Here is a 22,053-nt window from a genome sequence, read left to right on the forward strand (position 1 = left end):
AGTACAAGAACTAAATGCTTTCCAACTCTGGCCAACGAGTAACCAGCTAATATTCTCCTCTACACTACTTACTACTATAAAAACACACACTATATGCTATTTGTTGCAAACAGGTGAGTGAATGCTTGGTAAACTGGTTCATCGGGAAATATCAATGTTTTCATATGAATATGAATGGACTGAATGAGCGTGAATGAAGAGCGAATTAGATAAAGGGAGGTGAGTTATGATTATGCTAATACACTTGAACACTTGGAGCAACTGTCTGCAGCATTTCTTCTAACTAAACTACATACATGAATACTAAAACCGCAAAGTGATTATTGTGTATTTAAATCACAGATGGTATTCATTTTGTACTGACAGAGCAGTTAATTCACAGACTAATTAGAATGACTCTTCCCAGATGCTTGAGCCTTTAAATGGAATGCAGCCATTTAAAACAAACCTCTTATTTTTCTTAAAGCCTACCAGGGTATGTTTTAACGTTTACAATGTCTGATATACCTCAAATGCAATAAACTATGGCACAAATGTCCTCTTACTTGGTTGTCTATGAAGAAATGCAGATGTAGACATAATGAGCCACTCCTCCGGTTAAGGGAAGGTGACATTAATTTATCAGATAGATAAATCAGAGTTGGGCTGAGATGGCTTGTGATTGGAGCAGACATGTTTTCTCTGTTAGAGACGTGGTGAGGTCTAGTATGTGGCTAGAGACATGCCCACCAATAGGAACCCTACGTCACTGCTAGTATGTGGCTAGAGACATGCCCACCAATAGGAACCCTACGTCACTGCTAGTATGTGGCTAGAGACATGCCCACCAATAGGAACCCTACGTCACTGCTAGTATGTGGCTAGAGACATGCCCACCAATGGGAACCCTACGTCACTGCAGGCATGCTGGGAAAACTGAGCCACACTGCGCTATCCACATACTGCACACATGAACATGGGCTTCAGGCTGATGATGTGACCTTTACATTCACAAGGTCAGGAGGTCAGGGGTCTCAGAGTCAGAGGATTACAGGGGAGCTACACCAGGCGCGTAACTGAAGCGTTCCGTTCGCGATGCTTATGCCGCAGCATTTAATAATCACTAGTGTTAATAGTGATAGTATAGTGATAGTGATAGTGATAGTATTAATAGTAGGAAGTAGCTACACCAGACGCTACAGTGGTGCATGCGTTCGTTAAAAAAATAGACCAGTCTTCTAAAATAGATGTTACGCGTTGTGAACGGAACGCTTCAGTTCGGCGCCTGGTGCTGCTCCCTGATAGGGTGAGCCTAGTGCTGCTCCCTGATAGGGTGAGCCTAGTGCTACTCCCTGATAGGGTGAGCCTAGTGCTGCTCCCCTGATAGGCTCAGCCTCGTGCTGCTCCCCTGATAGGGTGAGCCTGGTGCTGCTCCCTGATAGGGTGAGCCTGGTGCTGCTCCCCTGATAGGGTGAGCCTAGTGCTGCTCCCCTGATAGGCTGAGCCTCGTGCTGCTCCCCTGATAGGGTGAGCCTAGTGCTGCTCCCTGATAGGGTGAGCCTAGTGCTGCTCCCCTGATAGGGTGAGCCTAGTGCCTGGTGCTGCTCCCTGATAGGGTGAGCCTAGTGCTGCTCCCCTGATAGGGTGAGCCTAGTGCCTGGTGCTGCTCCCTGATAGGGTGAGCCTGGTGCCTGGTGCTGCTCCCTGATAGGGTGAGCCTAGTGCTGACCTTTCTTCTTCTTCTTGGAGCTCTTGGGCTTCTTCTTGGAGCGGCTGCTTCGGCCGGAGCCGTCGGACACGGAGAAGCGGTCGAAGTCGCTGTCGCCCTCCTCATCCTCGCCGCTCTACACACCAGGACAGAGCACTTAGAACACCACGCAACACACACGCGTGCTAGTGACACACATTTCTGTAGATGTGTGTTTGTTTTGAATGAGTGTTAGGCAGTGGCGGCTCATAGATGCACACAGAATAAACGCACAGCACATACTAATACTAATGTTTGAGATTACAAATGTGTGTGTGTACAGTATGTGTTTGCATGTATATGTATATAGGTGCATTTATGTTTGTGAGTGTGTTGGAATGGCCCTTGCTGATGACAGTAGTAATAATGGCACTCCTACCGAGGAGCGCTTCCTCTTGAAGCTGCCCAGCTTGATCTTGAGGGGAGCCACCTTCTTGGCTTTGGACTTCTTGTCTGCAGGCTTTGGAGGGGGCCTGCTCTTCTTGCGAGCGTTGGGGCCTGGGACAGAAAGCATTGCTTAGACATCAGGCCTGAGCTCAAAAATCTAGGTTTTAAATCCCAAACTTCAATCCTAAATGTCACATTTCCAATATTGTCCTCTGTTTTGAATACCTGATCATATATAAATACTTTTACTTATTTCACCTGTCTCCTACTCTGATGAACCTCACCCTCGCCTGCATCTGTTGTATTGGTCTGACTACTACTCCATTCTGACTAATCCTGCAGCCTGCATCTCTCATAGTCATTCAGTTCTACTACAGGATGCTCCACACACCCCAACATTTACTCTGAACTCTAGCCTCCAATACAGCAGGCTAGTCTATCAACCAGCTGACCTCAAGGAGCTCCAGTCCACACGGTGACATTTCTGGCTGTACCGGTACATGATGCATATGCCATGAGTACACAGCACAAGGAGAGGGAGATGGAGACGTCTGAGAGAAATCAAACAACTCCATTCAACTCCATTCCATTCAATTCAATTCAATTTGATCTAAACAGCACCAAAACACAGAACATACTGGTAAGAGAGTCCCTTTTCATAGGAACAAAACCAAAGAACCTTGAGCACAATTCTCCTGAAACCATCTCTCTATCTGCCCCCTGTCTGTGACAACCCCCCCCCCCCCAGCCAGTGCTCTGACCTTTGCCCTCTTTGGTCTTGGCCTTGCGGAGTGGTGGGGCAGGAGGGGGGGGCGGGGGCGGGGGTGGGGGTGGTGCAGCTGGCTGCTGTGGCGCTGGTGTAGGTGGGGGAGGGGTTGGCGCTGGGGGGGTGTCAGCGGGCGCGGTGGTCCCGGTGGTGCCCGCTCCGTCCGGCCCGTTGCCCCCCGACACCATGGTCTCCACGGCGACGGCCACGTTGGCGGCGGCCAGGGCAGCACTGGCGCTGGCGGAGCCGCGGAGCGGGTTGTTGGTGCTGAACTCACGCCACTTGGCACCCAGCACCATCATCATCTTCGACACGGCGATCTTGGGGTTTTTCGCAGCTATGAGCGGCCTGAGGGGAGAGAGAGAGCGAGCGAGAGAGACAAATAGAGGAACAGAGAGGAAATAAGGAGAAACAGAGAGACAGAAAGAGAGAAAGAGAGAGAGAGAGAGAGTGGAAGTGAGTGGGAAAAGGAAATTGTATGAGAAAGAGCGAGATTAAAAATGCAGGAGACGCAGACAGGACGAGTAGAGCAGGCATGTGTTAGGGTCTGGGAGTGTACCGTACCTGACAAACTGACTGAAGGCTTTGTAGTTGGTTAGGGAGCCGTAGTCCTGCTGGGTGAAGACGTAATCGATATCCTTCATGCCCCAGTTCTCCAACAGCTGGGCTGATGTCTTAGGTTCCTGCAAAAACAATAAACAATCTACCAACACTACCAGCAGATATACATAGACAAACATATGTCACTTGCAACATGCGGCTCCTTCCCTTTGAGATTGATCTTTTGATATCTAAGGGACAGACACACTAGTAGTATGGGAGTCAAATCTGTCTCAGGGCTACAAGGACTTCTCTTAGCTGCTGACAACTGGTATATCTAATAATACACACACTGCTTGTACACACACTACTGTTTCTCTGTTTCGCTTTCACGCCACCATTAATAACAATCCAAACGTCAAGCTTCCTCACCTGACCATCGTCATCGTCATCTTCCTCATCCTCTGGCTCTGGCTCTTTCCTCTTGTTCTTTCCGCCACTGTTCTTCTCTGCCGCCGTTGGTTTCTTTCTGTCTCTGGAGGAGCTGGACTTCTTCTTCTTCTTCTTGCTGGGGGCGTAGTCGCTGCCCTCGCTCTCCGACCGGGCTGGCGCCCTCTTCTCCTCCTCCTCCACCTCGGCCAGGCCTACGGCCTCCACAGCCTCGGGAGAGCTCGGAGCCACTTCCTGTTGCTGCTGCAACACAAACAGGAACAGGAGTGTCGAGGTGAGCAAACACAGAACCACTGCTCCTGGGCAGGTTCAAGCCCTTCACTTGAAGAGTGGACTCTCTGAGGCTAATGCATCATGCCTGATTCATGGCTAGTGTGACATTTGATAGATCACTGGTAAAGTAAAAGTACACTTACTGTTGTATAAGCTGAATAATGGTATCAGAACATAATGTTCAAACTCCGCAGCACATACAAGCTAGTTATCTCTGCCGATGCTGACCTGGAAGTAGCTCTGCATAAGCCATGAGCTCCAACTTTGGCAATATAGCCAAACCATTATTGGCATTATCTTCAGAACAACATTGTGCATAATGCCAGATGTGGGCCTGGTCTGGGCCAGACTGGGCAGTGATGCAGTGTTCTGTACCTCTCTTGGCTTCTGCCTCTTGCTGCTCCGGCTCTCACGGCTCTTCTTGGCCTTCTTCTTCTTCTTGGATTTTGGGGCTTCAACCTCAGCGGGCTCTTCAGGCTCCTCTTCATCTGACAGAGGCATGACGACTTAATAAGTCACTGAGTATAGTTTTAACGATTCATTTACTTACGAAAAAAACAAAGGTACCCAACTGCTGCTGATTATAACCTTCATTTTATACAGGGAAAATAATAATTTACTTCCAAAGTAGTATATAACTGTCATTGTTGCACGACGCACGTATTGTCAAAAATATACAAAAATGTAATCAGGTGAGTAGCCTACTTCTTTTGGAACCTTACAATATTTTGCTCAAATTTACTCATGGCGCTGAAAAAATGAGGGGAAACACTTTCTACTGTGTAAAACGCGTGGATATGACTGTTTTCCCCTTAAAAAGACTGAAAGTGGAGACTTACACGAATGCATAATCTAACAGGTTTCGATCAATAGACCAATGGAAATGAATAAAACACGGCCCCGTCCTTGATAGGATGAAAACCATACTGCGAAGACGCTACAAATGCGGAGGCGCGGGGCGCAGGGGTGAGGATGTAAACAGTTTGGTTAACCTGGTAAAAATTAAATACTAGCAGTGGAAACAGGCGAATTAAAGGAAAACTAGTCCTCGCCATTCAACGCCGATTAACAACAGAGTACCGTTGAAGGCTTCGCATAACGGATCGACAAGGTGTTTTTGCAATCGCCCAAATACACGCTCATAATAAACAAAATGGGCGTGTTGGTTAGTTAGCTAGCGGTAGCTAGCTAGTTACGTCCTTCCGCCACCAGGCTAGCTAGTAGTAACCACAGGCACTAGAACACGCGGCGGCATGCAGCATAGAATAAAGCTGTAGAGTCGAAAATGTGTCACCGTGTGATGGATACGAGTGCACAAGGGACTTGAGGTTATGGTGTTTTAACAGTTAGTCGCTAACGAGCTCAACTGGGAAAGTTACCAACTGCACTACAGTCATGCGTAACGTGGACGGACTACGCTAGCAAAATGTTTGCTAGCTTGGGTAACTGGTTTAAATAACCAATGAAGGTAGCTTCTAAACAAAACACGCTGAACCTTACCATGTACAAGTGCACTTTCATCCGCTGGTCCGAAGTCATCTCTGTCATCTTCACTCCCCGACATGATGTGTGACACGTTTATAACACCACACTAAACTATGTTACTAACTGTATTTCTTTTAAGTATTTATTTCTTCCTAGCCCCTCTTTAGAGTGATCTTGTCAGCGAGGGAGGGGGCAAATGGCGAGTAGCTGTGAAGGAGTCGGGGGCGCAGGGCGGTGGAGGCGCTGAAAGATAAGACAGCGAACATTTTAAAACAGTAAACAATGCTTACGATGTGTAATTAAGACAACGTACAGTGCAATGTCGTGTCATTGATTGAGAAAAAAGCAGGTTGAAGAAACTTAGGAATTTCATCGGTCCAAACATTCATGTCGCTGGACAAACTGTACAGCAGAATATTTGTAAATACTAGTATAACAAAACACGCTAATAATGTCATCAAATGTATGGGACATTTGTCTGACCATCATGTGCCCACCATTTGTTAGACCATGCACGGAAGACGGACAGCTAGCTATGGACAGTCGGTAGCCATACGAGCGGCGCTACGTCAACGCGGCTGTCACCCTGTGGCATAGCCTACTATTATTGCTCGATATTCGATCATTAGCGTGGCTTGTCTCACAATACTATATTAAATTCACTATCTGAAATTAATTTCACCTGGAAATAAGCATTCTGAACTTACAATGAATTCCAAGATAAACACACTTCGTCGTCGTAGCCTATAATAATTATTTCTAGGAAGTTAGTATGTCAGTAAAATGTTGTTTGTAAAATCCAGCGGTCAAGAAGCTTTTAAAAATTCCAATCCGCCAAACACGTCGCCTACTCCTTCCCCTGTCTCTTTTCCCCCAGCGTCACTGACCAGTAAGCTAACATCCTCACACACAAAGAGATCAGGGGGGGGCAGACATCCCATAATAACACCCCCCCCCCTTCTCGAACACTCACACAACTCTGCATAGTTACCTCGCAACGTACAGACCATAATAGTCACCCCCCCCCCCCCCCACACACACACACACACACACACACACACCCTTCCCCTTGCAGTTAGTCCCAGCCCCCTTAGCAACCACGTTGCTATGGAGACACTACCCCCACCCGCCCTCCAAGACATCCCATAATACTCATAAGCAGCCTCTGACATCCCATAATAAACTCCTAAAAGAGAGGGAAGAAAAATACCAGTCACATGGTCTCCAGGGAAACCCGGGGCCACTAGACAGACCATAATATGCTTCGGCTGACGGTCCACCTGGCCGGTTCTCTTGCACCCCACAGACTACAAATTGCTAACAACATCTAGTAGCTCAGTCTCAGCCCAAACGGGACGGGCAGGCTGTGGGCAAGAGACCTCATCTGTACTGGGTGACAGGACAGGGCTGCCCCGGCTCTGTGAATAATACACTGTGGCTCGTCTGCCAGGATCAAGTGCAACATGTGTAGGCAATTGAAAGAATCAATTTCAGACCATTATTGCAAGGCGTGCTTCCTCTCTACGGCCAACCGACAAATAGTTTTACTACTCCAGTCTGGCTCCTGTGCTATGAATCATGACTGGTAGGAATTGGTTTCATTTGTTCACTTTTGTGATGAGTCTGCTGTTTTTCTGCTTATGCTACCCATGAAATGAGCTGAGAGGCTGAGAGGGTGGAAATCATCAATGGAGTAATGACTGAAGAAACAGACTCCCGGGCAAATGAAAGATGAGACCGATGCAGCAATTTGTTGTGATGAAGACAACTTGTTATTGTTATCTGGTTTGTAATAGCAGTCTTGTTATTTAATAGACTAAACCTTGTTTTTCTTGTAATATATTTATTACATGCCGCGGGATGTCTGTTCCCAGGCCAAGTGAAAAACAACTCTTGCTGGTGACTCTTGCTAGGCTGCCGCTGACTGTAGAGGGATCGAGTCCAGATGTGCCGGCCCGCTCCACAACACAGCCAGACCCTCTCCTGCTTCAGCTGACAGGTAAATGGTGTTGTGACTTAGTTATGACAAGTGTGCGACTGCCCACGGTGAACTGGGATTGTCTGCACTGTTATTCAGATGGAATAACATACTGGAGTTGTTTGAATTAATGTCTGCTAAACAACCATAACCAATTGTTACCCTAATAGAATCCAATTCTAGTTGTTCACACCGTTATTATCACAACACAGAACCCACGGTGCTGCCACAATATAATCTGATTTGGAATTGTTTGAATTATTACCCTAATAGAATTTGAGTCTGGGGCTGTTTACACCGTATTACCCTAATATAATCTGGTTATGTAATTGTGGGTTCATGCAACTGAGAAGTAGGAAAGTTCCCATTTCAGATCATCCCGCTTAAGAGTTGAGAGCTTTCACTTGTCAACAGCAAACTGGCGGCATTGGTAGTGTTTGTAGGCGAGCTAGTTGCTCATGGACGCACTATCGCCAGAATAGAATCATCTTCTGGAATTGTTAACAGTATTACTCTAATAGATTTTGATTGCGGAGTCGTTTACATGATTACTCCAGAAGAATCTGGTTCTGGTTCTGGTTCCGGCTTGGCCCAGGTGCCATCTTGAATCCTGATCCAGGCCAGCAGCTGTCTGGCTAAGCTAAGCTCTGCTTGTCTTCGCTGGCTGTGGTTTGGATATGTAAACATTTTCTGCTGGAAGCAATCACATAATAATTGCCATCCGGCACCAAACTTGGTTTCTATTAAACAGGCCTGCAGAAGATGGGAAATGCTGCTGTATGAAAGGGTTGTATAAGACAGTCTGATGTGTGTTAACATGGTCATACTGTGACAGTTATCATCACTGATGGCCCAACGACAAGAGCAAAATACAGTCCTAATATGCCCTTCAACAGAGGCCTAATATGCCCTCCAACAGAGGTAATGCTGTTGCTCTTTAAATTATAATTGACAGCACTGTTTTGACTGACTGACTTTGAGGTGATGACATTACTGCTGTTCCACTTAAAGCAAAACCAATGAGGAACTTAACAGGAGTTTCAGATTAGTTGTCGGTGCTTCATTTCAAATCTACAATAGCGCATTACTACAATAAGTGATTCATTTAGGGTGCTTTATATTGATTAAATATTGCTTTTGCATGTGCAGCCTGATGGTGTTTTGACTAATTTCAAGGACAAATTTGTGTGCTACTCTTCCCACAGAGGAAGCTTATGAGTTTATGTAAGCCTGAAATCACCAGAAAATGTTCCAGCAAGGCAAGTGGTGGGGAAGTCAAAATAATGTAAAAAGAAATAAAAGAACACGTAAATGAAACCACTTCAGATGGAATACACCGTCTACTGTAATGCAAAGTCAGAACATTAATAAACAGATTAATGGGAGTGAATAATGAAAAATCGTTCTACATTTGTCAGGATTGGACAATCTGGAAAAGAGTCTCAAGTCGTTCGGTTAGCCTGACCCTCACTGTACCCATGGTCAGCCCTGCTCTCTGGACCTACGCCCAGCGGAGACGCCCGAACCCAACAACCTCAGTGACCGATGCTGTGTTCCAGCTGGCCCCGTGTTCATTCCTCCTGCCTGGACCAGCCCACCAGCCCACCAGCCCACCAGCCCAGCGCACATCCATCCTCCGCCTCAGCCCATGTGTCTCGCTCTGCTCCGCTCCGCGGCCCAGTTTACTACAACAGCGATCACCGGCTGGGCAAACCAACCTGCGCCAGCAGCTCTCCTCTCCTCTCCTCTAAAGGAGATTTAACCTGAGCTTTTGCTTTACTTGTGAGGGGATCCCCCATCGTTCCAGCCATTGCCTATTTTTTTTTTTTGCCGGCGGGGGGTGGGGGGTTGTTTGTATGTTAGTGTCTGTCCTAATGGCCTCGTTTAAAAGAGCTTTGTTGGGCTAACACTGGGGTGACATGACTGAGTTTACTAAACAAAATCTGTGTATGTACTGATACTCATCTGCCACCATGCCCCCTCTCTATTACAACACCCCCCCCCCCCATACACACACACACACACACCCACCGCCCCACACACACACACACACACACACACACACACACACACACACACACACACACACACACACACACACACACACACCACCACCACCACCACCACCACCACCACCAGTTTGCCCATGCCCAGTAACCATGGAGATCTGAGGGGTGGGGGGGTTGGTGATGAATCACCAATCACAAACAACAGTTGGATGAGGGGGGGACGGGGGGTGCACCACCTCACCCCTCATGCACCAAGACTAAACACACACACACACACACACACACACACACACACACACAGAGACATCAGGACAATCTTTGTAAATATTGTGCACATATACAGCATTTAATCCACTGTAGCAGTAATATAAGGCTGAAAGGATGGTCCAAGGAGGGCATGTTATTGGGTGTCCGTAACACGCCCCCCCCCCCCTCTCTCTCTCTCTCTCTCTCGCACACACACACACACCTCCGTACATCTGATTGCATCATGCAGTCTCAGACAAAGAGAGGGGCAGTGTAGTGCTACTAGATGTGTCTGTTGTCATCAGTATCTTCTACCTGCTCACCCTTTCTCCCTCATATACTGACATACTGACACACAGACTCCCCCTTCTTCCTATTGAATTAGCCGAGTCAATTCTACATGATAAATGTGCTGAAACATTCACTTCCTGCTCCATGTCAGCCTGATATTTTGAGGTCACAAAGTAGCTCATTTTCTCCCGACTCTGACAAGCTGTTTTGTGCACAACATGCCATGGTAACATGGTATCCAGACCACCATAACATTCTAGAAAGCCACACCCCCCCAGCAACATCCCATAATATGCCGAGGAACTGCCCAAGCAACCACCCCTGTAACCCCTCTATCCCATAATATGTGAGCTCCTGCATGCTGCCCGCCCCCCCCAACACACAGACTTTCTTGTGTTCTCCCTTGTTGTCTGTAAAGACCTGCTGTGTCCCTAACGTTCACACCCGCGTGCCCTGTAGACGAAGCAGCACTTTCACTACTGAACTCCTGATAGAAAACACACCAAACAACAGCTCCAGTACAGACAGCTGGGGCTCCTCGCCTGCACGTGCTGTTGGCTTGAACTGTGCGTTCTGCCCACAGTGTTTCCCAATGCAGATACTGTAGCATGGGCTTACACATGGCCCCTCATATCGTGGGGTGCTGATGGTTTTGCCCCAAAATCAAATGCAGACGCACAAGATGAAATGTGTCCTCATCAGCCGGGAGCTCAAGTAGAGGGGAGGGATCAGGATGCTATCCCATAATAACCCCCAGACATCCCTGCAACCCAGGGCAACCATCCCAGAATGAGGTCAACTAGCCATCCCATAATAATCCGAACTCACAGTCCACACCAACTTGGTGGTGGGCAGTGTAGTCAACACATCCTGTCTTTCTGCTATAACACACACATACAGTAGATACACACACACTGATCCCCTAATGTAGACACACACACAAACACACAATGATCCCCTAATGTACACACACACACACACACACACACACACACACACACACACACACACACACACACACACATTTTAGCACAACTCTCAAATGAGGCATCATCTCTTGCCCGTGCATGAGCGCAGCTACCCCACGTGTTAACTGGACCCGGTGGGAGCCCAGCGCCGCTCCAGCGCCGCTCCAGAGACGATGCATCACGACTCGGCCCGCTCATCTGGAGCTCACGCGGCCGCTCCGGCGGGCATTAAGGACGGGCCGAGCAGATGGAGGGGCGAGAGACGCACGGAGCATTATTTACGAGCGCGAGGTGAAAGGCTCGGGGGACGAGGAGACGAGAGGCGCCGGACGTGACACTGCAGCAGTGATTGCCATGGGGTTGCCGGGGGATACAGCAGCAGACGTCACCGAGCAGGACGGCCGGACACAAAGGAGGAATAGGACAAGGAGATGGAGGATAAGAGAGAGAGGGAGAGGAGGAGAGAGAGAGAGACAGAGATATGGATGGAGAGAAGAGAGGGACAGAGAGAGTGAACAAGGAGAGGAGAGAGGAGGAGGTGCAAACAGCGAGGCAGGCTGTGAATCTGGGGAGCAGGGGGGTTATTTATAGTCCTGCTGGGGAGGGGAGCGAGAGGGGGGAGGGGGTGGACAGGTACAGCTGGGATCAGCTGCAGACACACGAGAACTCAACCAGACTCCACATCACACACGTCTCTGCTGCATCATCCAGACAGGCAGTAAACAACGACCACAGAACCAGAGACCGACAACAATCTCCTACTCATGTCTGACAACAATCTCTCATGTCTGGATATTCCTTGAATGAAAGAGATAAGACTGAAACTTCAAGTATTTCAGAGCCAATCATAGTGACCCACACACTCACCACACACACACACACACACACACACACACACACACACACACACACACACACAGAAACACAAATACGTTTTAGCACTAATACATAATTAAGACATTTAAATCTAGATGAGAACAGGCGCTCCATAAATCATTCAGTGAGCAGTAAGACCATGACAGCTCTGAACAGGCGCAGCACACAGCACACAGCACACAGCACAGGGGAGCTAGAGACACCACTGAAGTGTCTGTCACATTAAAACTCACACTCTCAGTCTCTCAGGGACTTCACGGGACAGATTAGATCACTGGACAAACCCATCACAACCAAGACTGTGAAGGCCAGCATCCCTTACCTGCATCCTTTACCTTCACCTGCACCTGCATCCTTTACCTGCACCTGCATCCTTTACCTGCACTGGTGCAGTGGTGCAATTAGTTGTAAACATTATGCCCTGTAGGAGGGTATGTGTGCATCATGTAAACGTTATGCCCTGTAGGAGGGTATGTGTGCATCATGTAATATATGGAGGGTATATAACATTATGCCCTGTAGGAGGGTATATAACGTTATGCCCTGTAGGAGGGTATATAACGTTATGCCCTGTAGGAGGGTATGTGTGCATCATGTAAACGTTATGCCCTGTAGGAGGGTATGTGTGCATCATGTAATATATGGAGGGTATATAACGTTATGCCCTGTAGGAGGGTATGTGTGCATCATGTAATATATGGAGGGTATATAACGTTATGCCCTGTAGGAGGGTATGTGTGCATCATGTAATATATGGAGGGTATATAACGTTATGCCCTGTAGGAGGGTATGTGTGCATCATGTAATATATGGAGGATATATAACGTTATGCCCTGTAGGAGGGTATGTGTGCATCATGTAATATATGGAGGATATATAACGTTATGCCCTGTAGGAGGGTATATAACATTATGCCCTGTAGGAGGGTATATAACGTTAATGCCCTGTAGGAGGGTATATAACGTTATGCCCTGTAGGAGGGTATATAAATATAACGTTATGCCCTGTAGGAGGGTATATAACGTTTATGCCCTGTAGGAGGATATATAACGTTATGCCCTGTAGGAGGGTGTATGTGCATCATGTAAATGTTATGCCCTGTAGGAGGGTGTGTGTGCATCATGTAAATGTTATGCCCTGTAGGAGGGTGTATGTGCATCATGTAAATGTTATGCCCTGTAGGAGGGTATATGTGCATCATCTCTCATTTCACTGACCTCCTCTCGCCTCCCTAATACTCTTTCCCACCTCTGTCTTTCTCCCTCTCTCTCTCTCCCTCTCCCTCTCTCTCTCTCTCTCTCCCTCTCCCTCTCCCTCTCTCTCTGCCCCTTGCCTCTCTCTCACATGAGGTGATTTATCAGCCTCAGTTCCAATATTTGTCGGTGCAGTGTTTTCTCCGCGCTGTCTAAATGTCACCCCTTCTTCTAAGACAATGTGGAGGGGGGGAGAAGGAGAGAGGGGGGGGGGGCACTAGGGGCCAGGGTGGCCGCCGAGGGGAGGGGAGACCTCGTAAAAAGAGCAACAAAGTTTGGGAAAATTAAACATTAGGTGGGACATGTTCACACAGTCGGCCGGGGCAGGTTAGTGTTGTGATGCATTGGTGATCCTCGCGCAGCTATTGTGCGGCTCGGCGTTATTTACTACGCAGGCTCGCCCTGCTTTTCAGCTCCGCGCTCTCTCTTTCACGCGCTGCCTTTTGTGAGCGCGGCCGGATTTAAGGGGCGACATTTTCGGATGTGCCCGCCACTGATACTAGGAAACAGATAGTAGGCCGAATGTTTGAAAGCTCTCATTCTCTGGGACTGGGACACACACACACACACACACACACACACACACACACACTGAAGAATTAACCATTCTGCTGGATTCAGCAGCACCCTTTTGCTCTGGGGTCACATATTATGTTCTGTGCTGGAGCGGACAATAAGACAGGGGCCATTCCTCATTGTCAGTCTTAATGTACTGCCGGGTAACCATCCCCACCCCCTCCCTCCACCTCTCTCTCCTTTATAACCCCTGTGCCATCCCTCCATCCCTCTCTCCTTTATAACCCCTGTCCCATCCCTCCATTCACACTCCCCTATCACCACCAGACTGGATTGCATGATTGAAAGAAGGCTACTGGAGTCACAGAGGGAAAATCTGAGAAACCTGATGTAATCAGTTCTTTTTGACTGATGATTTTCTTTCGGTTTTACCCTCATTGAAATTGATACTTTTTTGTACTTTTACTTTACTTTCACTTGTACTTTTTGTCTGGCGAGCCATTTCGGCTTGCTTTGAGTTTGCCTTTGGAGATCTACCTGATCATTTGATAGATTTTAAGATGACCATGAAAAGATTTTTTTTTTGGTGGTCCTGGTAAACCATTTTTATTAAAAGGAACTATTTTTCTTTTGTGAATGATCTAAAAATTGAAATGCATAACAATCTATAATACCTAAATGATCTAAAATGATATTTTTCCATTTCATCATTTTCAAATTGCAAGTGAGGAAATGTTTATCCTGTCAACAGAAGTGGAAAGAACTTCTTAATTTTTTCATAAGTGATAGTGATATTGTTCAGAGGTGTGACTAAACAGGATCTAAAGCTCTTCGGTCACTAACACTTCTAAGGAGCCCACCACCTGGAGAATTTTGCACCTAAAACAGGTAAGGGTCTTTTCCTCACTTTCACAGATTGGAACGATAAGGTGCCTTTATTGAGTTGCTAGTGTATCCAGCACCTTTTGAATGAAACAGTGCCCTCTGTTGTTAGAATTTTGACATGGCTCTGGTGTACAGCAGAATTCCGAGGGGGGATCCAGGGCCAGAGTGTGTGGCTTTATTTAGCTGTGCGCTTACACCAGCGCTGACCTGAATTAACACGTGTGAGGGCAGAGAAGACAGAGAGTCATAACCTGGCAAAATTACCTCACAGCACTTACGCAACAGCGCCGCTTGGCAGCTGTGTGGGGGAGATGTCCAAACAACAGAGTATTTACTGCTACCTGAGCGCTGGCCGAGTATGAATAGCATAAGTAGCATGTCAGCACTTTTAAATGGTCAATGGGTGACTGTGCTGAGAGAGAGACTAGGCAAGTTCACATTCAGCTCTTACAAAGTAATCAGATGAGCTGCGCACAGACTTTACCTGTCCATGTATGAGATGATGCTGATTACTAGAGTGGATGTCCATTGTGCATAAGGTGGCATGAAGCCCTGCTACAGTTTGATGATGTGAATGTTCCTGTTTTCTGTTTGCAGATATGAGGGGATTATCCCCAGACTCGAGACACACCAGATAACGCAGTCAGATCTCGGGCTGGACACGGAGACCAACCTCACAGACACACAGACAGACAAACACACACACAGACAGACAGACAGTCAGTCTCATGCCAACTGCCTCCACTGTGAATCTCACAGGACCACTCCTCCTGCTGTTGCTATGGGCAACTCACCACGCCATGGCAACCAACTGGCTGTAAGTTGGCGTGCCTGAGAGAGTTTGTTATGCTATAACTTGTAAAAGATGGTGACATCTTTCTTCACCCCAGGCCCTCTCTCTCTCCCTCCTTTTCATGCACCCTTTGTTCTCTTTGTCTCTCTAAACCTCCCTCTCCCTCACTCTCTCCTTCTCTCTCTCCCTCTCTCTCACCCCCCCCACCTGCTTTTCTTCCCCTCTGTCTTTCACTCCCTTTCTGCTCTCTGCCCTCTCTCTCTCTCTCTCTCTCTCTCTCCCTCTCTCTCTCTCTCTCTCTCTCTCTCACAAAACTTGGCCCTCAGCAACCACCACCAGCACTGTTATGCTGTGCTGTCCTAATAAAACATGCCTTCCTCTCTCTCTCTCTCTCACCCTCAGTTCACCTCTTCCTTCCTCCTTCTGCTCGTCTTCTCTCTCACTCTTTCACTCTCTATCAGTCTCGGCCTTTGTCCCACCATCTCTCTCAGAACCTCAAGCTTTTCAACAAAAAACAGACTCCTCCTGCTGTATTGTGGTCACTACTGTCCTCATAAACCGTCCCCTTGTGTGTGTGTCCCGTAAACGCGCGTCCCTCTCTCCCGCAGGTCTCTGGCCAGGTTGCCCCGTTCTCGGCCGGTCTCGGGCTCGGGCCCCTGCGGCCGCTTGCGGGGCCTGTCGGCGGGGCAGGTGGGGGTGTGTCGTGCCCGGGGGGAGGTCATGGAGTCCGTGCGCAGGGCAGCTGAGATGGTGATTGAGGAGGTGAGAGAGCCTATAGTCTCCAAGATCAGCTAACATTTGACTACACCAAAGATTGTCTTTACTGTCTCTGACTACACTCTTTAACAGGCCAAGCTCTGAGAAGTGCCACATGATACATGAGATAATATTCCCGAAGGCTTCTTCGTGTTATGTCTTTTGCTTGTTATTATGTTTAGCAAATTGAAATATTCTTCTTTTCAGTTGTATTGTATGAGCAATTCCCTCTTCATCCAGTCACCTTCTTGTCTGAATGATTAGCACTTGACTTTGGTATCTACTGTACGGAAAGAAAATAAAAAGTGGGCAAGATATATTTTTACTTTTGGTTCTGGACCAAAGCACTGACATATTGCAACAGACACCAGCTCAGCTCATGAGAGGATAGCCAAGATTTGACCTTTGACCTCTTGGCCCTAGATAATAGGTTCAGGGTTCTAAGTTCTTGTGGAACCGTAAACAAATGATTAGTATATTAGTATTTTCTCTCTAAGCATGTGCATTAGCCGATGCTGTTATTTCACTGTAATCGATGTGGTTACATTGCTTCTGCTTTGCCTAGAGGAGCTTGGAGGGTCACTTGAGGCCATTTAAAATGTTTTTTATGTAGGTTAAGATTACTACTGCTGACCAACTATGTGACATAAGTAGGCCCATACAGATCCCACAGTGTAATGCGCGTCACATGTGGTTGTGTGTTTTTTAGCGCCCCAAGCCTGTCTCTCTCCTGTAGTCTATTTACTCTCTCTACCAGTTTACCTCTCTGTGCTCCTGTGTAGAACTCTCTAGCAGTCACTTCTCTGTTCCACCTCCCCAGTGTCAGCACCAGTTCCGGAACCGCCGCTGGAACTGTTCCACTACCCCGCGCGGAGTAAACATCTTCGGCCGGGTGATGAATCAAGGTTGGTGGAGGACACCTGCAGCCAGACACAAATGAAAACAACTCTGAGAGCACTGGCCACTGACCAAGTCAGTTACCCCATAGTTATCCCAAACTGACACTAGTTTGGAGAGTCTGAAGAGAACTAGCATCCACTGCGGCTACTGAAACAACAGTAATGACCTCTGACAAACTTTAGTTAATAATTCTCCATAACCTCATATTCAGTCAGTAAATGTTGCGTGACATTAAGTGTCTTTAATCAAATACCCAAAGTATATAACACTACAAAATAAAATCATTGCATTGTCTTGGCCATTTTGCTCTTAGAACACAAAAGGCTCTGCTTCAGTTCCTAACACTGTCATCTCAGCACAGTCAAAAGATCTGTCTCAACTTTCAGGGTCCGATATTTCATAGGAAAAAAAAAGAGAAAACTGAGATTGGCAAGTTGTCCATCACTGAAGCCAATGCATTCCGTTCTCTCTCCTTTCTGATCAGGCACCCGTGAGGCTGCCTTTGTCCACGCCCTGGCCTCAGCTGCGCTGGCAGTTGCAGTGACACGCGGCTGCAGCCGGGGGGAGCTGGAGAGGTGCGGCTGTGACCGCAAAGTCAGGGGGGTGAGCCCAGAGGGTGAGTTGCACAGCACTGGGCGTCTGATCTGCCTGCACATGGGCCCCAAACGCAAGGCAGCAGAAACAGCCTCAAATCATTATGCTAGTAGTTGGTCCCTTACTGTTAACTTAAACAAACCATACAACACAACACTCAACTCCACTACTACCTCATGCTATACAATACTTCCAAGAATGTATAGTATATACTCTTGCTTTAGATGAATGCTGAATGTGTACATGTATACTGCCCTATGCTATGCATAATATTTTCTGTGAGTATTAGTGAATGAGAATTAAATTCTTCTGTCCGTCTCTCTCTATTAGGGTTCCAGTGGTCTGGATGCTCGGATAACCTGTCGTACGGTGTGGCATTCTCCCAAACGTTTGTGGACGAGCCGGAGCGTGCCAAAGGCCTGTCGTCAGGACGACCACTCATGAATATCCATAACAACGAGGCGGGCAGGAAGGTGGGTAGTGGCCTTGCTCTGCACATGACCCACAGCCGAGAGAGGAAAAAACAACTGCTGTGTCGCAGGCAGTGTCAGTAGAGCAGCACCTACTGTAACTACAGGGCTTAAAGCAAGGACAATGGGCCTGAAGTCATCAGGACATTTCAGAGCTACTGTAGAGAATTATACATTTTCAAATCAAAACACTGATCACACAGACCTGCCCACACCTGAGTTCTGGGGTCTGAAAACTTTAACTTTTCAAAGCCATTTACTGCTGTCTACAGTACCTTTTTACCCTCTCACATCTGCTCTAACACCTCCCCTTTCTCCTCCTCCTCCTTTCCTCCTCCTCCTCCTCTCCTCCTCCTCTCCTCTCCTCCTCCTCCTCCTCCTCCTCCTCCTTTCCTCCTCCTCCTCCTCCTCTCCTCCTCCTCCTCCTCCTCCTCTCCTCCTCCTCCTCCTCTTCCCCCTCCTCCTCCTCCTCCTCCTCCTCCTCCTCCTCTCCTCCTCCTCCTCCTCCTCCTCTCCTCCTCCTCCTCCTCCTCCTCCTGCCCCCAGGCCATCCTGCACAACATGCAGGTGGAGTGCAAGTGCCACGGCGTGTCGGGCTCCTGTGAGCTCAGAACGTGCTGGAAGGTCATGCCCCCATTCCGCCGCGTGGGAGCCGTGCTGAAGGAGCGCTTCGACGGAGCCACTGAGGTGAACGCCGCTAACAAAACAACACAAAACAAAACACACAACGCACACAACAAGGCAGAAGACACAACACCACCGCAACACAGCACAAGACAAACGAAACACACAAGATGACACTTTTGATGCCACTAAACAAAACAAAACTAGCGCTTCTGACTGACAACACCACACGGAACATCTTATATGATGCCACAAACAAAACCAACTGTGACTTCTCACCAATACACCACAGCACAACACAAGCAACACTTGAACAGCACATACCACAATGACTCACGCCAACTTGTTTCTGAGACATCTGTGTTCATGACTGATCCAGCTCAGCCCTGTACTTCAGTAAGCCACAAAATCCATTTGTTGGCTAAAATGCTGGCAACATCTAACATTAGCTGTGCACCTGGAAAGTAAGATGAAACTTGTCAGCTTATACCTGATATTTTTATTCCCCAGGTGCGACTGTCTCGTGTGGGCTCCAGAACAGTGCTGCTTCCCAAGGACCCCCAGGTGAAGCCACCTGCAGCCCGGGACCTGGTCTACCTGGCCTCCTCACCTGACTTCTGCCGCCTGGACCCCGACAATGGCATCCCAGGCACTGCTGGCCGCCGCTGCAATGGTAAGACCGAGCACTACCTACAGCTTCACTAATATCACACACACACACACACACACACACACACACAGGCACTGCTGGCCGCCGCTGCAATGGTGAGACCGAGCACTAATATTACACACACACAGGCACGTTCACACACACACACACACACACACACAGAGAGAGAGAACACAAGACACACGCAAACAGACGGGACTCATACACATACAAACATGTACACATTTACACACACACACACACACACACACACACACACACACAGAACACAAGACAAACGCGCACACACAGAGGATACTCATACTCAAACAAACATGTACACACACACACACACAGGGATTCAGCTCCAGTGGAGTAGTCCTGTCCAGTAACGTGTGCCCTGTCCACTCCACAGGCACTTCTCGGCTGGCGCCGGATGGGTGTGAGCTGCTGTGCTGTGGGCCCGGGTACCGCTCGGGCCGGGCCGAGGTGGTGCAGCGCTGCTCCTGCAAGTTCTCCTGGTGCTGCTCGGTCCGCTGCCAGCAGTGCAAGAACACCGTGCTCATCCACACCTGCAATAAGTAGGCCTAGAACCCGGCCCTCAGACGGAACCCAAAGAACCGGAGCACAGGATGTGCACTCTCAAGCCTGCTGGTAAAAGCTGAAGGCGTGAAGGGAGTCCCCTTAGTCCAGACCCAGGAGATGGAAACACATGTGTGGGCATACATTAAGAATGCTGTATGAAGAACACGGAACATTAAGTCAAATACATATTCTAATGTTCTAATTCCAGTCAAGTACATAATGGAATGTTCTAGAACACCCCCCTCCCCTTTCACTGTGCTGAATGCAGAACCATGTCTAGACAGTCTAGAATTCTGCTGACCCAACATTAAATGTGGAAGTCATTGCTCATTCCAAAACACAAGAGTTTTGAGACAGTCCTTAAGTTTTTTGTGTCTGATTTGAAAAATCATATAGAGCACTTAAAGTCATCCAACCAATAGAAATGTTCTATTATTCGGAATTTGTTAGGATGAATATTTTGTGAACTGATGTTTGGACTAAATCACTTTACAATCACTTACTTGTCCCTCTGCTTGTGCATAACTGTTTCTACAGGTCAATTCTGAACGTAATGTACATCTTCATGTATGTCCGAAAGGTTCAACACAGGCAGGTAGACGGATCCAGGGCTGACAACACTGTACAGTTCACACAGTCACAACACAGACAACCCCAATAGTCGAACGCTGACAGACGACACACATCAGACACTTTCACACTCCAAATCATTAATCTATTCTACACTGACAAAGCTGTTATGGCTGAGACATACTAAGAATAACAGAGAGGGAATTTTTGTCATTTTAAGGGCTTCCGTAGATGGAATGTTGCTCTAGTCTAGTGGGATCTGTAGTACTTGTACAGTATCAGTATGCTTTCAGTGTCTTTTATATTTATTTGCCTCTGTTGTCCTGAGGGGTATTTCAAGTATGCTTTAACTCATAGTTCGTAGTAAACCTCCTTAAAGAAACCGTACCGCTCCTCTATAAGGAAGTTTACATTTTCTTCTGGATTAATTTACCCAGGTTTGCCACTAAACAATGTACTTGACATATGCCCGTTGTGCTTTTGGCCTTGTGTGTGACGGTTAGCCTGTGGTCATGTGATCCAACCCTCTGGCCTATGAGCGCCTCCATCCTGGGTGACACTGGGCCAGACGTCAGCCAACACCCAGCTGGGGTCGAGCCTGTGTTAAACCATCACTTGTGTTCTGTGCAGCATCAATGGTCAAATAAAAACTGTTTTGTTTTTTGTTTCCCAACAACACCCATCTGAAAACTACTACCGTCACCATAATCACACACACTCATTTGCTGCGTGAAATATAGGCCATCACTCTGCAAGACTACAACTGGTTGAGTTAAAGGACTTTTATTACAAATATAATGTGATTACAACCCACAAAATTTACTTTCAGAATTTTCCATGATTGTTGGTTTAATTGCCGACATTATTCAAAATATTATATTTTTAAATTGTTATATTATTAATAAATCAAGATGAAAACCTAACAAAAGAATAAAAATAAAATTCATAAAAAAAACTCAAGTTTCAAAACTGGTCCACCGCTTTTTTAAAAAAAATAATAATAATAAAGAAAAGAAAAGAAAAAGAAAGAAAAAAAAGTGCCCACCAAAGAGGGGAAAGAAGTAATAAAATCAAAACACCATTCAACACAGGAGAAATGGGCTTGAATTGGCCTGTGATATGCTGACGACGCCAGACCCCTCATCCTATAAGTGACCTCTAGGGTCAGGGGTCACTTCAGGGTCCTGAGAGATCCCTGAGAGCAGTCACCCCTGGGACGTACCAGACCCGAGGCTTTGCCAGAACCGGGCCTGTGGCGAAGCAGGGCCTGATTAGGTGCGAGTCCGGGCCGGATCCGTCCCGCAGGGGTCAGTGCTGGCTGGGATGACTGGCAGGCTGGTCTTAAGCATCACATCGTTTTTCCCACACCTCTTCTCCAGAGGCAGAAGAAGAAATGGACTTGTCTTTAGGCAACTCTGTGTTTGCTAGGGTTGGTCCACTACAAAAGGAGGGATTCTCATAGC

At 47.5% G+C, this 22,053-nt stretch overlaps 2 protein-coding genes across 9 annotated transcripts in view; one reads left to right on the plus strand and one right to left on the minus strand.

Annotated features, from left to right (window-relative positions):
* chd4b (chromodomain helicase DNA binding protein 4b) overlaps nucleotides 1-6,524 on the minus strand; it is a 42,205-nt gene extending 35,681 nt beyond the window's left edge. For all 8 annotated transcript variants that reach the window (XM_062538156.1, XM_062538152.1, XM_062538150.1 and 5 more), the window contains exons 1-8: nucleotides 6,335-6,524; nucleotides 5,643-5,870; nucleotides 4,518-4,630; nucleotides 3,852-4,112; nucleotides 3,444-3,562; nucleotides 2,875-3,227; nucleotides 2,106-2,224; nucleotides 1,709-1,823 (exon numbers count right to left, since the gene is read on the minus strand). In XM_062538156.1, coding sequence (XP_062394140.1) covers nucleotides 1,709-1,823; nucleotides 2,106-2,224; nucleotides 2,875-3,227; nucleotides 3,444-3,562; nucleotides 3,852-4,112; nucleotides 4,518-4,630; nucleotides 5,643-5,706 — 1,144 coding nt within the window. In that variant the 5' untranslated portion in view covers nucleotides 5,707-5,870; nucleotides 6,335-6,524. The remainder of the gene's footprint in view (nucleotides 1-1,708; nucleotides 1,824-2,105; nucleotides 2,225-2,874; nucleotides 3,228-3,443; nucleotides 3,563-3,851; nucleotides 4,113-4,517; nucleotides 4,631-5,642; nucleotides 5,871-6,334) is intronic.
* Nucleotides 6,525-14,417: 7,893 nt separating this feature from the next.
* On the plus strand, nucleotides 14,418-21,280 carry wnt4b (wingless-type MMTV integration site family, member 4b). The gene is made up of 9 exons (XM_062538158.1): nucleotides 14,418-14,652; nucleotides 15,247-15,466; nucleotides 16,051-16,204; nucleotides 17,019-17,103; nucleotides 17,583-17,714; nucleotides 18,023-18,165; nucleotides 18,709-18,849; nucleotides 19,297-19,459; nucleotides 19,851-21,280. The coding sequence occupies exons 2-9, from the start codon at nucleotides 15,378-15,380 to the stop codon at nucleotides 20,018-20,020; spliced, it is 1,077 nt and encodes a 358-aa protein (XP_062394142.1). The 5' UTR covers nucleotides 14,418-14,652; nucleotides 15,247-15,377; the 3' UTR covers nucleotides 20,021-21,280.
* Nucleotides 21,281-22,053: the final 773 nt, after the last annotated feature.

Source organism: Sardina pilchardus, chromosome 6, assembly GCF_963854185.1.
Source record: "Sardina pilchardus chromosome 6, fSarPil1.1, whole genome shotgun sequence".
Taxonomy (NCBI): Eukaryota; Metazoa; Chordata; class Actinopteri; order Clupeiformes; family Clupeidae; genus Sardina; species Sardina pilchardus.

Excerpts from the sequence above, each read along its gene's own strand:
- wnt4b (XM_062538158.1), top strand. The coding sequence starts at position 15,378 with ATGCCAACTGCCTCCACTGTGAATCTCACAGGACCACTCCTCCTGCTG. Across the intron at positions 18,166-18,708 it reads ACAACGAGGCGGGCAGGAAG|GCCATCCTGCACAACATGCA; the intron begins GTGGGTAGTGGC and ends TCCTGCCCCCAG. Across the intron at positions 19,460-19,850 it reads TGCTGGCCGCCGCTGCAATG|GCACTTCTCGGCTGGCGCCG; the intron begins GTAAGACCGAGC and ends TCCACTCCACAG.